This window comes from Poeciliopsis prolifica, unplaced genomic scaffold (genome assembly GCF_027474105.1).
Source record: "Poeciliopsis prolifica strain line A6 unplaced genomic scaffold, Auburn_PproV2 SCAFFOLD004, whole genome shotgun sequence".
NCBI lineage: Eukaryota > Metazoa > Chordata > Actinopteri > Cyprinodontiformes > Poeciliidae > Poeciliopsis > Poeciliopsis prolifica.
Window position 1 is genome coordinate 1451016 of NW_026562379.1, and position 18270 is coordinate 1469285.

General features: G+C 38.4%; 2 protein-coding genes across 11 annotated transcripts in view; both read left to right on the forward strand.

The window, feature by feature from the left end:
• The first annotated feature begins 28 nt into the window (after positions 1–28).
• Positions 29–5752, forward strand: tlcd5a (TLC domain containing 5a). 5 transcript variants are annotated; one of them, XM_055029010.1, is made up of 5 exons: positions 29–351; positions 1889–2086; positions 2235–2285; positions 3564–3767; positions 3909–5752. In XM_055029010.1, exons 2-5 carry the CDS (start codon positions 2044–2046, stop codon positions 4421–4423), a joined length of 813 nt encoding a protein of 270 aa, XP_054884985.1. In that variant the 5' UTR covers positions 29–351; positions 1889–2043; the 3' UTR covers positions 4424–5752. The 5 variants fall into 5 exon arrangements, with proteins under 5 accessions (XP_054884985.1, XP_054884988.1, XP_054884989.1 ...); XM_055029013.1 differs by having other exon boundaries at positions 1935–2086; XM_055029014.1 differs by lacking the exon at positions 2235–2285.
• A 2552-nt stretch (positions 5753–8304) lies between these two features.
• The window catches only part of arhgef12a (Rho guanine nucleotide exchange factor (GEF) 12a), a 52025-nt gene continuing 42059 nt past the window's right edge, over positions 8305–18270 (forward strand). For 3 of the 6 annotated variants that reach the window (XM_055028130.1, XM_055028131.1, XM_055028129.1), the window contains exon 1: positions 8306–9904. In XM_055028130.1, coding sequence (XP_054884105.1) covers positions 9873–9904 — 32 coding nt within the window. In that variant the 5' untranslated portion in view covers positions 8306–9872. Of the gene's footprint in view, positions 9905–18270 lie in introns of all 6 variants that reach the window. The other 3 variants (XM_055028128.1, XM_055028127.1, XM_055028132.1) reach the window with 3 other exon arrangements.

Sequence of the window (18270 nt, forward strand, 5' to 3'; positions counted from 1 at the left end):
ATAAATATACTAAACATTCTCTCATCGGACCGTCAAGAGAAATGGAAAACGCTACATTTAATGTGTGCAATGAGCCTGTTATCGCCGACGGCGCGGTTCGATATCATTCCCTCGGAGCAACTTCCTAGTGTTACTTCGAGTAACACAAGGATGCACCTCAATATAAGCGTACTGAGAACCAAAGGATGCTGATGGAGGCTGTTGCTGCCGGAGCAGCGCGGATAAAGGACAACAAATAGCAGCCAGTGTGTCACACTTCTCTCTCCCTAAGAAAAAAAAAAAACACACACCCAGAGAGGAAAACGGCAAACTGCGTCTAGGCGCAGACACCGACAGATGTTTACCAGTAAGGTAATGCCATTTTGTAGCGCTTGTGAAAGCCGGAGAAAATGCTTTAGTGTTCCCTATAAGCCTAGCCCGCTACAACCAGTTAGCTTGTTGTGCGGTTAGCAGGGTATCAGGTGGGGCTGCGGGAGCATCCCGGTGGCTGGTGGGGTAAAAGCCTCCAGTACCGGTGCCTTCAGCTGTCCACCAGCATATTCCTGTGACGGTTTCATCTGTAAAACACTCCCAACAAGAAAACAAAAAACATTTGCATGGCTTCAACTCGTCACCGTGTCCTGTTTGCCTTTAGGTTGCCATGGAAACGGCCCTTTTTCGCCTTAAAAAAGGTCAAGCGTTCACACCTTTGGGAGGTGCAGTTGAAATATACAGAATGTCTTCTATTCGGGATGGGTTCCCCGATTATTACTTGTGTCCTGAAAAACATAATGATGTCGATTCATGTTGTCATCGTTGAACCTTTCCTTGCCTGGTCGCAGGGTTAGAGGACTGGTCCACAATCACAGGGCAACACAGAGAGACACACAGGAGGAGCACAGCCATGCACACAACACTCACACCTCAGGACAACTTTGGAGTGATCGAAAAGTCTTGTTTCTGGACCGTGAGAGGAACTCATAGATTCACAGGGTGAACATGCAAACTGCGCGGAAAGACACCAGGCCATGATTTGAACCCATCGCCTTCCTGCTGCAAGCCAGCAGTGCCACGAGCTGCACCACTGTGCAGCCAGTTGTTTTATCTTCTGTATTTAGTTTTACAATTTGTAGTTATTGACTTAATTAGGTATATCGCCGTTGTTTGAAATAAAATTGATTTAGTGGATTTACTAAAGCACAAAATGAGCTAAATGAACAGTAGTCTTTGAGGAACAATGAAAGTAATTGGATATCATCTAACTTTTCATTTAAATTCAGCATTTTAAAAGTCAATAGACCATTAAACTGTAATGTTCAATATTTACTAACCTTTAGATGTGTATTAGGCTGTATGAGGACAAAACAGCCCATGGAGTTCCTTTGCCATATGGAAAAGTGTTGATGTTTTTTTCAAGCGTTAGTTCTTGTTTCATTGTCTGAACACCATCCACCTTTGTGTGCATTGCTACATCCATCCATCCTCCATAATTTACTTAAAACCTAATCTCTGTAAAAAAAAAAAAAAAAAGGGAAAAAAAAGCCAGTGTCATAAATTGGAAACTTTTGTGTTTATACTTAAAAATTTGACAAATAGATGGAGAATTCTGAAATTTTGCATCTGAAAAATGATCCTAATTATCGTTAGGTGTTTCATGATTTTAATTTATTCTCCTCTTTTTGTAATGTCTTCATTGTTCATTTCATTAGATTTTGCCTCTTCAGTTTTGTGTGTCTGGTTTCATCCTCATTGTTTGTGCTTTGTACTTGTTTCCTTAGATTGGTGTGTGTGGAAGGGTACGGTGGGGGGTTCTGTTGACTGCTTATGTTAATTACAGTTTTTTTTTTTTTCATTTCATCTATGGTTTCTATATGGTCTCATGATCAATATTTTTTTTACTGTTTCCTAGGAACAAGGGGTGGCTCAACTTTTACATCACTCTCCCCTATTTGCAGAAACACGACAGAGTGAGAACTCCAGCAGCGAACTATCTCTGACGTGTTTTTCTTCCGTAACCTTGTCAACAAGAATTTAGGCAGTTAGGAGAAAGTAAAGAACTGCTGAATGCAGTACAGACGCTTTGCACCTTGGAAAACGTTTGTCTTTTGTAAGTATCAATGGCATTTGGAAGAGACTTAGGCCTGTTGTTTTTTCCTTTGGTTAATAAATTCTAGAGCAGCGTACATAATCTGTGAGTGTAACATTGAGATGTGTCTATTATATAGCAATGTATTTTTCTTTCCGTTATATTTCAGTTACAAAATCCACTTATAAAAGTTCTTCAGTTCAAGAAAAGCAAGCCTTGCGTGAGTGGAGACGTTTTGTTAGTTGTTCACTGGCTGTGTAGCGGCACATGGTCATGTCATGAGGACAGCATGTCACATCGCAGACTCTCAGCTGGATTCATAATAATAATAATAGATTATATGAATAATGCACTTTATATCTTTAGATTTCAAAACAAATAATTGTAATGCTTGTTTTTTTGTTTTTTTTTTTTTTAAAAAGAAAAAGATACATAAACAAAAGAGATTAAAACCAATATCTAAGAAAATTAACCACAAATGTTGCTGAAAAGTTGTGGAGTGCTTGATTATCTTGTCAATATATTCTTCCACCTGAACTGTTTCTCTTTTGTCCCTCGACAGCACCCCTACACTCCATTTTTGAATGATGCTTTATCCAGGAGATATTCAAAGCATGGGGTATTGTTTTCTAACAGATCCTTATGTTGTGTTCTTTTGTCTTCGTGACAAAGAAAACTGTCTCACAATTTATGTGATAGAACTGCTTTGTGTAGTTCAGTCACATAAAACCCTAGCAAAATAAATAGAAGTTTGTGGCTGTAACTTGGACAAAATGTGAAAAAAAGTTCAAGGGTGGGAATATTTTTTGCAAGGTAGTGTAAATAACAGCCATTATCCATATTTTAATGATATTTTGTAGATGCAAGTACATTTAGAAAACCGTTTAGGATAAGAAGAAAAATTAAACCAAAATAATATTTAAAAATCAACGCATGCATTTTGGAACCGCTGTGCAGACTGAACAAGACAAAAATAGCTTCTCTTGCACCGACTTCGGTTGTTTTCAAAGCTCACTTGGCATTTGACAGCAGCGGAGAAAGTCTGCGTTCCTCATGGGATCCCGTCTGAGGCCCATCGCCCGGTGACCTCTCTGCCTGTTTTGAAACTAGCTCCAAAGACGTCCAGAGTTTAGTGTGCGTCTTGTTCTACGTTTTGAGGGTGGTTCTGTCCGTCTGCAATTGTCTCACCTCCTAGCACAAACGTCACAGCAGAAGAAGAGACGTCCCCCTCACCCCACCAGACCCTCAGCCTGTCGACTATAGTACTATTATAGTTCAGGCAAAGGCTAATTGTTGGTCATTTACAAAGGCTGCACAGTCCAAGCCTTCGGATGGCATTTCTGCCTCTCTCTACTGTAAGTGATATTACAGGGGGCGATATCTGCCTCCTTGCATTGTTCTCCTATTTTATAAGGTGATTGGAAGGACGCTAAAAACGTATTTAGTTGCTTTAGTTCTTGTTTATTTCCAGCTCTTTTCTGTTTGTTTTTGCCTTCAGGGGAGACGATGGTGCCGATTGTAGGTTTCACACTCCTTTGCTTCTGTTGCTGGGCATCTTTCTACTTTGTCTTGTGCTTCCTAAATGCACGTAGGAGCAACGAATGGAACTGTCGCCTCGTCACGTTGGTGCACGGCATGGTGGCGGTTTGCATCACAGCTTACATAGGGTATGTGGATGGACCCTGGCCATTCAGTCAGCCAGGTAGGAAACAGATTGTGGTGAATTTTTGCAGACATGTCAAACCTCATTGTTGCTTTTCTTTATATGCTTAAATAGGTTTTTTCAAGTGATTGCATTTTTGTATTTAAAAAGCTGAAGTCTGATTCTGTTTCTTTACGTCAGGCACCAAGAACACCCCCTTACAAATAAGTGCCTTGGTGATCAGTCTGGGCTACTTCATTTTTGACATGGCCTGGTGCTTGTACTACCGCACTGAGGGACTTGTCATGCTGGCCCACCACACCATGACAATTTTGGGAATTATAATGACCCTGTGGCTGGGCGAGTCTGGAATCGAATCGTGCGCCGTTCTCTTCGGCAGCGAAATCACCAACCCCCTCCTGCAGACGCGCTGGTTCCTCAAGCAGACGGGACGCTACGAGACTCCGCTCGGGGACGCTGTGGACGTCCTGTTTGTACTGCTGTTTGTCGTGATGCGAATCTTTGTGGGAGGTACAATGCTGTACTGTGAGCTGATCTCGCCGAGACCCTTATTCCTCATCAAGTGTGGAGGAGTGGCCATGTACGCTCTGTCCTGGGCCTTCATGGTGGACATTGTTGGCTTTGTAATACGGAGGTGCAAGAGATGGCACCAGGAGAGAGACCAACGGCGGAGGGTTGCAGCAAAGAAGCAATGACTGACATTTCAGCCTCTGAACGTAATCAGTTTACCTGACTTTATATCAGCTTTTCACTTCAGACACTCAGTGGATTTTTTTCAATCTAGTAGAAAATGATCTTTCTGCATTGACAGATTTATTTCAAAAAAGTTTTTTTTTCATGGGGTGGGGTTACGTAAATGGAATGCTATGCCATCTTTTTTGAAAAGTCTACCACGTGTGCATTTAAAAATATATATTTTAGTTTATATGCTCCTGATGATTGTTATTTCAAAGGTACAAACATGTCTATAACGAGGACTGAAAACCAAAGCACTTTTATAAAAACACATGTTGCTTTGAGCTGCTGTGAACTGTGGCCCAGTCATTTGTGGTGGTGTTGTTCCAAAAAGGGAGTTTACAATTCAGAAAGTGAGACAGTCAGACCTAGGGCTGGCTGTTGAACAGTTTTTGTCAGACAAAAAAAAAAAACATTAAGACAGCTTTCTGTGCTTTCTTTCAGTTGTTTATTGTTTTGTTTTGTTTGCTCTAAGAGAAGCACAGTGCTTATTTGAAAACCCGATACAGTTTGGGACATTTTTTTTTCCACTTGCATTGTGAATGTGCTAATATGATAGATCTACACAAAATCCTGCGACGTTGTACTTAATTTCCTTTCTGTGACAGCTCAAATGATCCCAAATTACTTATTGACATCTTACCTTTATTTGTTGTATTAAAGCCTCATTTAATTGTAATACAGTAAAAAAAAAAAAAAAAAAAAAAAAAAAAAAAGCCCAGTGTAACTAGTTCAGAGACAAAGTATTTGGTACTACCAGCATTATATTTAAATAACTGACTTTCGGCTGAGTGTCTGTGTGATTGTTGCGAAAGTCTCTTCAGCCTTTGTTGACAGCAGAAGTTACCCTTATTGCAAACTATTTGTCTGAATTTTGATGTATTTTTTTAAGGCACTTATGCACTTTTTTTAACATCCCTACTCTGTTTGCTGAATCTTTGGAACAAACAAGCTCAATCAGCCAAAATGTTGGCGATCAGTTTTGAGCTTACAGCATTAATACATGCCAAGGAAGGTACCAAGCCATCAGCTTTCGTGTTTGCTGACACAATATCTTTTGTCACGAAGAATGTAATCATTTGTTTTTAAAGAGAAGAAAGTACATAAGTTCTCTGTGCCTTATCTAAATGTACTCACTGCCCTTTGTACGTGTTATGTTTTTCTTTTCTTGTGCTGTGACCTAAATGCTACAACACTAGACTGTAAAGTGAAAACGTTGGCGATGGATTGAATTGTCTTTGTAATCCCGATTGAAATAATAATAACAATAAAAACAAAATCTTTGTGTATGTTTTCCACATCAAAATGTCACCTAAGAGCAAATAATCGTACTACATATTCAGATGAACTGAAGTTACCGCAGCCGTCCACAAGATGGTGTTGTTCCAATTACATTGGAATGACTCGTGAGGCAATATCCCTTTTACTGGGTTTGTGTTTTGTTTTTTGTTTTGTTTTTTAATCTATGCAAGATTTTAAGACTTACAGAAATATCCATGTGAAAAAAGTTTTTTTGTTAAGTTTGTTTTTTTCTTTTAATTGAGTGAAAATTGCTCCAAAAACTATTAGAATCACTTCCACAGAAATGCATCCAAATAAATCCAGTCGATGTTTAGTGATTCAGCAAATAGCTTCTAAAATACATAACTAGCTCATTTTTGCCACTGTTTTAATTGTCAGATGATTGATTTAATGAATCTCTTTTCACCCCTTAATCTTTGCCTTACATCTGTGTTCTTCTGGTTAGCACACGTGGGGACACAGTTTCCCAATTCCCACTGGATTTCAGGCCAGGGCCATGACTTTCTCGCTCTAAAACAGATTTTTTATAGGCACACGTAGAAACCAATTGGGAGTAAATGTTCTTTCAGATCGCCTCAAAAATGTAAATATTTTCTTCTGTAACACACTTGCAAAATAATCACAATTCATGGTGAATCTTCGATTTCTGCTTTGAAGAGTCACCATATGTTTTGGGTATGTCTTAATTTACCCTCAGTCAGCATTGAGAAAGGGAAAAACATTCTATAATTTCAAATAAAAGAAAAACACAATTTTATTGTTTTGGCTTAATCACACTGATTTGTTTAGCAGAAAAAAAATTATAATAATTTCTGTGACTGAAATTTGTTGCCATGTCCAAAAACACAAAAATATAGTCTGTGAATAAATTGAGTTTGATCATAATTTTGTTCTTTCACAGCAAGCACAAAAAAAAAAAAAAATTACATCTGCTTCAGGCTTGATTACTGTTTACGTGACTAATACAGTCATACTAGATCAACATCTTCTTGAAGTCAAAAGGATCAGCCCATGATGCATCAGCTAACCAAAGGCCTTTCCATTTCTCCGTGAATGGTTTTACCACCACCTGAACTAAGTGCTGCGGTGGGACCAGGAGGTCAGGAGATGACATTTGGATTTAGCCAGACTGTTTTTGTCAAACTTTAAATAAAATCTCAAATCAAACTGCTAGAAGGGGTTGATGAGCATGCTTGTAAGATATTTATTAAACGAATGATTTAACATTTAGTTGTTTTTGACACTATTTTCTCATGTGGATGCTCCACTAAACCTTAAGATGAATTTAATCTTACCCTTAATCTTATCGCTTAGCTCTGTTACTAGGTTTTACATATTCTTACTGCGGGAAAAGAAGTTGTCCCCTTTCATGTTGAGGAAAGGAAAAATGTCAGAGCTTTCTAATCCTTATGCGCTCTAAGTCTTTTGTGGGCAAAACAACTATTTCTCTGTGATGTTTATTGTAATAGCCAATGCACCATGCATTGGTATGTCATTTGTTTTTTTGAAAAAACCCCATAAAACCAATGTTGTATGCTACATTTTGTTACGGCACAAAAATTGTTTACATGTCCTATACATATATATTGATGTTGCATATTTATATTTTTAAGGAGTGTGGGTTTTTTCAGTCATTAACAGAGGGGCACCAACAATTTTGATCTGTGCGTAAATTGTAGGATTGCGGATAATAAAAGAAAATATGCCCCTTTTAGAATAACTTTCAAGCGTAATTATACTCAAAATAAAGTAAGTTATCTTTAAACAGCACTGTCCATTGATTTGTACAATTTTAATGTTTTAAAAGTGATCACTTGGATACCAGTTGTTAAAGATATAAAACTTCTTGTTAAGCAGAAGTATTATATTTCTGCTTAAAGGAACAAATCAAATTTGTTTGGCAAATTGCTTCAGTTTTACATGTGTAGATTTCAAAATTTCTCCATAGAAAACATGTTGACACAATTTGACTCCTTAAAGATAGATGAATAGCTTAGCTAAGTGAGAATCGCTTTTTAAAATTGTACTTCATTTATTTAATTCAACTTCAATTAACTATTAGTATCATTCCTATGTTAAAATGAATATATATACAAATAAAGCTTTCCTGTGGTTAATACATAAAATATTTATTAAGAGTATGCTGATAAACGTTTTGAAATCTATTTTAAGAAGGTGGCATGCAAATCTGTCTATCTATCTATCTATCTATCTATCTATCTATCTATCTATCTATCTATCTATCTATCTATCTATCTATCTATCTATCTATCTATCTATCTATCTATCTATCTATCTATCTATCTATCTATCTATCTATCTATCTATCTATCTATCTATCTATCTATCTACATTCAGATTTTCAAATGCAAACGATTCCATAATTTTTTTTTATTGGGTAATATTTAATGCATCCCAAAATCCATTTTTATAGTGGATTTTTTTCTTGATAGCGGCAGGCCTGTAAGAATGCATCATGTACTGTAAGTATTGATATAACGTTGTTGTTTCGAGTGGAGGTCGCAGCTGTTGTCACGAATGTAAGCTGTTTAACAGTGATGTTTGCTACAACGCTGTGATGCAACTGAGCATTTTTTCCCATCTCCCGGCGGAAGTGGTCAGTGGAAGCGTTACTGGACTCCAACTGGTAGCGGGGCTAGGGCGTTGCTAGCGGCAGAAAGTGGGATTTTTTTTTTCTCGCTACCTTTCCTCAAGTTATAGTCTTCTACTAGCCGCGTCTTCCATCGGAAAACGGCGCCTCGCGTTGCGTTCGCCAAAAGTTTCCGGGCCTCTCCCGAGGCTTTCGGTCGTTGTTTACAGGGGGGGGGGAGCGGTGAATAGTTTGTGTCCCGTTAGCTGGCCGCGTAGCTAACCCGCTTTTCCATCCACGGGAATTCTGCCGAGAAACGACCGAATTCTGGAAACATGGAGTCAAGCGACGTAGCGCTGTGCTAACCGAGCTCCGCTGGATTTTCTCTTTGCTCCCGGAGACTTTTCGACACGGAGACATATCACAAGTTAGTCTGGACTCGAGAGGGTGTCGTTACATGTTAATTTTTTTCCGTCGCGGCTCTGGCTGATTGTGGTGAACGGGAGTTTGCACTCGAAACAAGAGCACACACGAAGCAAAGTTTTTTTTTCTTCTTCTTTCTTTTTTTTTCTTTTCTTTTTTTGGCTCATCTGTTTTGTTTGCTGGTAGCAGGCGAGATTTGACCCCACCAGTTTACCGTGAGAAAGGATTCCCCCCACCCCCCCAAAAAAACAAACCAACCAACTGTATTTCTTCTTTCATATGTATAAATATGATCATCTTAAGCTTTGTTTCTTAATCTCAACGTATAGCCGCGGTTGTTTTGCTAACTTGTAACGCGGCTCGTTGGTACTCGGCTACCGGGCGATTCTCATGATCACGGGAGAGTCGCTCCCGCAGCCACAGACAGGCGTTTCTGGGAACAGGGAGCACCAGATGGGACTGCAGGAATTTCCAGCATCTTGAAAGATCATTTAGGCACCGAGGCCACTCGTAGCCGATCGAGGGGTGGTGGCAGACGGACTGCGTCGCTGGGCCGAGGTTGTTTGGTTGCTGCGTTTGGATTGTTTACACGTTTCCTACCGGCGGAAGCTGGGGATGTGAATGCAAAAAAAAAAAAAAAAAAAAAAAGAGTCTCGCAAGGAGTTCATGCATGCACGGCAACTTGTGCCAGCTGGAGCTGTTTTTTTTCTATTTATCATTGCTGGCAAACAACAGCAACAAAAAGCTCTACACTGTAAGGTCCTGGCTGCTGTTTCATTTCGTCAAGGATTACCTGAAACAGGATCAACCAGTCAGTGTTTTATTCGATTTTTTTTTATTATTCGATATATATTTTTTTCTTATTTAATTTTTGGACGTGTCTTGCAGCAACTTAACAGTTTTTTTTGTTTTTGTTTTTTAACCAAAGGGAGTTGATTCTTAGCCCCGCTTATAAAAATTAAAAATAAAAATAAAAAAATCCTTGCCTCCTCAAAGACGAATGCCGGAGAAAGACGCTCCAGGAAGCCAGGTCACCAAGCTCTGGAAAATGCTAATGGGATATAATTTGCTGCAAATCTAGAACCGGAAGCCCAATGAGTGACCCACAGTTCAGTTCCACTGACAGGTAATGTCCAATCATCCACTGTCTGAACGCACACAGACACACACACACTGATTAAGTCTTCTAAGGTCACGGTTCACAAACTGTGCTACTGGTGGTATTTTGGCAGCTTTTAGTGGCACTTTGAAAATATATGTCAAAAAAAAAAAGTGGGCATCAGTTACTTGTGATGTAAATACAAACAAATGAATTCGAAATTAGATGTTATAAGCACCAATCACCACTACAAAGATAAGATTCTGTCATTTATTGTTTTTTTTATTGGTTTTATTTAGCATATCAGATCTAGGACCTCCCATCATTTATGGTCTTCAAACACATCAACCAATAGCATGCACTTTGATGCATTTTTGTAAGCATGACAGGTAGTGCAATCAGCTCAAATAGATCAAACACCGCAAAGGAACATTTATTCTATGTATGAAAGCCATAATGTGATTTTTTTTTTAATCATCAGGAGTGTTTTTACTTTATTTGCTGCAGAATATTTTATGTTAGGAAGCCAAATTGGATTCATTGGACAAGGTTGGTGAAAATTCTCCTACTCAGATTATACCCTTTATGTTGATTTGTCCAAGTTGGAACATTGGCATTTTAAGTTTAGAGTAAAAAGAAAATTTATAATGACACTGTATGCTTCAGTCAATCAGGGAGTGGTGCAGCACAGAGATGACAGTGTTTCAAAAGAAATGCACCGCTCAGACCAATACTGACTTCAGGTTTAATTTCCAAAATCTATAACATGTACAAAATATAAAAATGTGCTGCATGACGTTTAATAGATGTGGTAGTTTTTAATCCAGGGGTAAGTGGGAAGTTCTTAGAATTATTTTGACAGCATTGGCATCACAGCATCTGCCACTAAGCTTAACCGATTCTTAAATTAAAACAAGTGCCTCTGTGTTGGCTGATGCAGTTTTAGATGGAAAAATGGTAGGTGTCCTTAGTTGAACAGTTGATGACTAATCAACTCTTCAAGTGAAAATTATGATATTTGATCTCTGGCTGATTGATTGGTGTTTTACCTCAACTGAGTTATAAGGCCCTTCTCTATGGTTGTACTTGGAAAACTCGATATTTACTGAGGTAGTGCTTATTATAAATCTCTTGAGAACCAATGTTCTGGTATTTTGACCTGACCATCTAATTGTTTGTGCACAGTAACATCCTTTTTAGTAAACTTTTTAATACAGATTACTCTGTGTTGATATGATCAGCACAATTACAATTATAGTTACAATTATGGAATTATTTGAAGAAGGACATCAAACCTTAATGGAAACTCTGGCAACCCTGGGTAATGTACTTCCTGCCAATGAGGAGGCCTTCAGTGTGTTTGTGCTAGGAAACAGTCCTCTCTAATCCATGTACACCTTTCAACATCACTATTACCCCTAAGCCTTTAAAGCTAACCCTCTCCTACACCTATTAAAGCAATCTCTGGATTTAAATAAAACCTTGGCTGCATGAGGTAATCGCTTTATCTTGGCAGCTGTCTGTCCAAAAATCAAAGGTTAAACCAGAAGGGCTAAATAACATGTTTTTTGCGAGCTGAATAAAAGAGAGCCATGCACGTGTTTGATGGCAATGCATGGAGCTAGAGTCAGTGTGCATCCCTGCACGCTGCCTTGTGTCATTACAGGCATGACATCCTCTTTAGGGAACCTTTAGGGAATAAGGAGGTGACTGTTTTCAATCTGACGAACGTATGACAGTGGAGCAGAAGTGAAGCTGGTGCATTACATCAAGCCTTCCACCCTCCTAGAATCCCACATACCTGCAAGCAGAGCAGCAGGCCAAGCTTCCTGGAATGTGTTTGTAGACTTGGAACAGAGGGGAGCTTATTGCACAGGTTGGATGTGAAATATCCTCATGGCTTTGAGCTGGAGGCTAAAGCCCAACCCATTTTACTTGACCCCCTTCCCCCACAGACACACACAGAAATGATGGCAACAGTGGCTGGCACCAACTGCAATTGTAGTGGTATTTTATTTTTATGTGTGTGTGTGTGTGTGTGCAGTTTTGTCTGATGGTATTTATGTGACTGGCTAAGCATGGGTTGGTATGTGATTCTTTGATTTTAAAAATACAACCAAGTTTCATGGTTTCCTGATATTTACCTGAAAATGTAGAACATAGACGTATTGGCTTTATTTTAAACAGACAATAACACTTAGCCCAAATGATTGATTAACTATACAATCTTTGTGTCAGACTGTGAATCTAATACATAGATTATAGATGATTTATCTGTATGAATGGTGATGATGAATGATGATAACATCTCGAACAGCTGACTCTCTCAGCTGCTTGCCAACGGGACGATTTCAACGTTTATCCCGACGGGGTCACAGTTCCAGTTATGGTCCTTTTCTTTCTCAGTGAAATAGTTATACTCAACGCCATGCTCACTTGGCACATAAAAAACCCCAATAGTGTCTCCTTCGAGTGTAAATTGATGTCTGCTTGTGTTAAAGGACATTATCACCTCCTAATGCAGTGTGCAGACCCCACTGATGTTTATATGGCACTTTTTGCCCAGACAAAAGCCTGTGACCCTCTGACACTTCTAGGTCAGGACCCACCAGTTGGAAAAGATGGCTTTATCCAGACTGGTTTCAATGACATGGTGCTAAATTTTACTGGTTTTGGAATTGTAAAAACTATGTACATATTAACTGGTCTATGCCCGTGTTGATTAAAATGATTCATTTCTGCTGAGATCTGTGACGAAGACAAAATTAACAATACTTATGCTGTCGTTACTCTTAAATATTGCATTGTGGGTAGCTCAAAAATATAACACAGTACATTTTGACTTCTTACTTTGTTTGAGCTTTTATTAGATTATCAAATCTTAATATACGGCTACACAAATATTCTCCTTGGCATGTTCGTATGTTGGGGTCCAGGGCTTTTCAGCCCCAATAATAAATTTTTTTACCCTACATAAAGAAAATAATATAGCTTAATGTATTATAAGTTAAAGAGCTTATTTTACAGTAGGCCTTTCTGTGGAGCTACTTTCTGTGGAGCTACTTTCTGTGTCGCGGTTGCTAAACCTATTTGGTTACTTTGGTGTAGGATGCAGCTGCTCATCGGGGTGTATGTGAAAAGTACTTGATAGTGCTGCAATTTCCTTCGCTTCCTCTCGCTTCACGTGCAACGATTCGCAGCCTGTGTTTGCAGCAGTGTCGGCTTTGACTGCATTTTGCTTCTCACATGTATCAGGCACTCTGCCGTTGGGCTCAGTTTAGTGTGCCTGCTAGGTCTTTGTCACAGAGTTCTGCTGATCTCCACGTTTTCCCACCACCTCCCTACCGAGGTCCTCCCGGAAACCGGTGCTGTTGACACCACTGGTTGTAAACAATGGTTTTCAGTGCAAGCAAATCGTCCATCCAGTGCATATTCCTGCAGCTGTTTGTCATAGAAGTCTGAAAAATGTCTGTCCAAATGTCAGTATGTTTGCACCTTTTAGAATTTTTCATCAGAAGTAAAAATCCTTTCAGAATAGATGTGGAGTATGTATATTTCCGCAAACAGTTAATGTTTTAAGTGACGAGGACCACAGAGTGATGATGTCGGCTCTTTTTTTTGACACTAACATAGTGCTGAAGTTTGTGTTTGCCATGCTGCAGTGTAGTTTGTTTCCTCGTGATAAATGTTTTCGTGAGTGCTTCTGACAGCGTGGCTTGCTGGTATGCATCTCCTCCATTTTGGCAACCTTCCATGATAATGCAGCATCCTTTCACTTCATCAAGTTAGTGCTGATACTGAAGGAGCTGCATCAGCTGCTTTGAGCTTAAAAACGACTAAGTAGAGATAAATTACGGACAAGAGCTGAAAAAGGCTCAATGTAAGGTACCAATTGCATGTTTCTTGCAAAGAAAAAGGAATTTGATTTGAATTAAAATATTTTTGAATTAATTTACAATATTTCTTGCTATGTGCTCGTCTAACAAACCTGCAGTCACCGGTGAGCTGCCTCTCTGTACAAAAAATGTAGCATCTAAAAAGCGCTACGTTAATAACAGCTTGCTGTGCTCTGCAAGTTTCCATTGCAGACCACAAGCAGACAGTTTTCTTTCTTATAAACAAGATAATTGTCTTGAGTTAGTGTTATTGCACAAAGTCTACATAGGTTGCTGTATGTAAATGGCAAGGTAGTTCAATGTGAGAGTAGAATGTGCTATTCTGCAGAACCAAAAAGCCTCTTTTGTATTAACAAAAATAGTCATCAGTGAATGACGGAAATATCACTGGCGAGTCAGTACTTTTCTATTCGCCATGAGATATTGGTTCAGAGTAGACTGAGTAGTCTCTATGACTTTTAAGGTCATAAGTGCCCAAGTCCAAGGAGTTGCTCTCCTTCAGCTTTTAGGTGCATTCCGAAAATCACATTTAGATGTCTTTATATTTAAAGACTTTGCTGTATTTGAGAAGTCCAGAGTATTGGAAGAATACTCTTTCTTCTTCAGGTTTTAAATTACAGTCCATTTAAATGCTAAAATACTTACTCTCTAGACTTATATTTTAATTATGGGTAAAAAAGGGACTGATTACAGTTTTCTGGCCCATCACCGATCATTGATTTTTAAAAGCTTGACTTGTTGATTCAGATTTTAGCCCATACTGATTTTTTTTCTCTTAGATATTGCTAAATATAGCAAGAAAGTTGCTGAGTTGGCAACAGTGGGGTGACTATTATTAACTGCAAACGTGCAGGCATGACCTACTGGGCCGGTCTCTGTGTCAAACTTTTCTTATGGCAGAGCAAAAATTGACAGTGGTTGACTTTCTGACCTTTGGTGAGGTAGATAAGATGGGTGGATAAGATCGCTTCCCATCTAAATATTGACAAATGGCTGATTTAAGGGTGCATCCCTTCTTTTTAATGTGGATTTTAAATTTGACATATGAGTCTTCGCTCCCTCAGACTAGTGCCAGCAGAAAATAGGAAACACCTGGTGGAACTGTGCACCAAGTACTTCTCAGTTTAACGCTACTAAGAACAGTTGATAACAGGGTAATGGACAAACATTGGTTGTCATGAAGTGTTGATTGCAGAGAGCCAGAAAGAGCAGGAGCTTCTTAAAGAGACATAGGCCTAATTTCAAGGTGTTAAAGTCAATTTTTTTTATAAATAGAAACATTTTCTACAACAATTGAAGGTAAAGTTACTCGATTGTGCTATTAAATGGCACAAATATGCCTGGAAAATACATAAAACACCTGCCTGTATAGAGGGCTAAACGGGGCCTTCAGATGACCTTAAGGTGTCACACCAAAATAAATACCCATTAAGGAAGCAGAACTGCAGCACAAAGTGAGTCACAGATATCAAACTCGCAACATGAAGGTGAAAAGGTTGTTATACATGTAGATACATAACACACAAAAAATACTTCTAATTGTAACTATTTATCTTCTCTCTTATTATTGGGGCCTGCCATAGCAATGCATAGGAGGGCATTGCTATGGCATTTCAATGCCTCCATGCAATGCATGGCACGCACCCAACAAAATAAAAGCCTTCAGATTTTTCACAGCTGTTTGGGGCTTTATATGACTGGTTTAACCAAGCCACTGTTACACAAGGGATTAGTGAGGCCTTTTAAAAGGACGCTTACTGAAAACTTCAAAACAAAAGCCTCAATGTTCTTCTCAGGTCAGCAGGGCTAAAATTAGGCTAAAATGCTTATATTTTTTTGAACAATAACAATTTTTGTTATTAATCTGTTGCTGAGAGATGAGTTTATTTTCTGTTAGCAACATGCCATGAATAAATATCTGATTCTTGCTTTTGCAAAATTTACTAACTGTAAATTCCTTGTGTCTAAGGAGATAAGCAGGATTTTAAAAGACCTTGTGTTTTTAAAAACAATAATATTACTTATTAATTTGGAGGTAAGAGATTAGGGCTTTTTTTCTGGTTACGAACTGCCATGAAGTATAAATCAAAGTTGTGCTTTTATAATATATTTGACAGATATATGACAAACCCCTACCCTCCAAAAAAACGCTTTGGTGCTAAATTCACCAACTGGATTTAAATAGTATTTAAAAGATACTAGAAATCTTGAACAATAACAATATTTGTTGTTAATCCGTTGCTGAGAGACGAGCTCGACTTCTGGTAACCAAGTGCCACGAAGTAAACATCTGATTTTTGCTCTGCAAAAATTTACCAACTGTAAATTTCTTGTGTCTAAGCAGAAAAGCAGTATTTCAAAAGAGCTTTATGTTTTATAAATAATATTTAATTTGATGTTAAGAGATGATTTTTTTATTTTTTTGGTAACACACTGCCACGACAGATAAATCAGATTTTTACTGTTGTGTTGAATGTGTGTTTTATAATAAATTTACCACCAGTGACAAGAAACCCCAAAACATTTTCACCTTTCTGCCAAATTTACCAAGTGCACAGTTCTTGTTAAGTAGTAAGTAGTAGTATTTCAGAAGAGCAGAAGAAATCGTTTGTTTTTTGGACAATAACAATATTTGTTGTCAATCTATTGCTAAGAGACAAGCGCCACAAAGTGCCACAAAGTAAACATCTGAAGGCATCAGAAGGCAGTGAATTAACATTAACATTAGCACAAACATTAGCACAAACATTAGCAGTCCACTGCCCCCCACAAGCAGCAGCTGTAGCTTTTTAGCTATTATTTCATTTATTCACCATGTTTAGCACACTGAATGGAGGAAGTCAATGTATGACATGTTAGTGAGACTCCACATGCCACTGTTAGCATTTTGGCTAATTTTAACAAATACACTAATTTTAACAAACTGAAAGGAGTAAGTCCATGCTACTCAACATGTTTGTGACTCTTCACATGCTTTTATTGGGGGGATTAGTGGAGTGACATAATCTGAGCTTGTTTACTATATGTGTCAGAGCAAAGTGACTGTCCAAACTTCATGATAGAGAATCTTTTGCATTAAAAAAAATCATGTTGGATCTTTTTTCCTAGTTGTAGCAACATGTACCATGTTGAAAGTGTAGCTTAAAATGTGCAAATGTTGTAGGCTACGACAATCCCCTGAATTAAATAGAAGTCTGAGGCACACAAATAAATTAGCCTTCATGTTTCAAAAATGTCCTGTGTGAGTCACTTCCAGCAATCAGAAGTTTTTTGCTGTCATTATCATTTTAATAATAGAAGAGTATCACATTGTGTTTGAAAACAACTTATAAATACATTGTATGTATCTCTCTTCATTTGTCATATTTTTGCTGTTCATCATCCCAAAATGAAGCTTGATTTGGCTAAGTAGCTGAATAGATGAACCGTTTCAGCTTCTGAAAAGGTTCACAAGCTTCTTTCATGCATTCATATTTTTATGCTCTTCCCACTTGTTATTATAAATATTATGTATTTTTATGAACAAGTGCAAATTGACTATTTTCACTTGTAGAATATTATTGTTTAAGACATAGCTGTGTCAGTAAATTGAACGCCTAAAAAAAAAAAGAAAAGCACCGATGAAGCTTGGAAAAAGATTTGAGCGGCAGAGAATTAAGAATCAAACCTTGCCCGAGGGATGAGGATGTTGAAGAATGGGCATTAGCAAGGGCACTGAGTGCCTGGGGAGTTTGGGGTCTATCACCCAGCTTTGTGATGCTGATGCCTCTGGACACCTCTTACAATCCTGTCTTGTTAGCCACTAGAGCTTCAGGGCTGGACTTTACTTTCACTCCATAAAAGACTGGATCACAACAATAGACTAAAGAGGAACAAGGGGAGATTTGTCTTGTCCAAGTGTTATGTCCTCACATGTCCATTTAACAGTTCATGATCTGAATATTGGCCAGTACCCTATAAGTAACACCACTAACCCCTGTGTCCTGCTGATTGGACACACAGCATTGTAAACCTATCTCTATGAGATGATTTCTTTTCCTGTAAATGTGTCTCAAAGTTTTATTTGCTGCTGTCGTGTGCTGCGGGATTATCTGAAACAACTGGAAATGGATGGTGGATTTTAAAAATATCTGTCTTGTTTGAGACTGCTGTTTTATGAGATTGAGGATGTCGTATGAAAGGTAGTGCTGGAGAACGTGAGAAACTACCTGCCTCAGCAGTGTTATTAGTATTGCAGTGTGTCAGCTGATTCTGTGGTGACATGGAAGACAATCCATGTATAACTCAATTTCTCATGTGATATTACCTTCAGGAAGTGAAACCATAGAAATCTGTGTGGAGAAATGCATAAATAGTTAAGAGCTAATAAAAATAATTATAGATTTTCCTGTAGAGTTTCCAGAGTAGGTGTTGTTCAGTAACCAAGAACAACACCTACTAATTTTAGAGGTTGGCCAAGATGGATTTTTTTAAAGGCCAGTGTCAATCTTTAGAAAT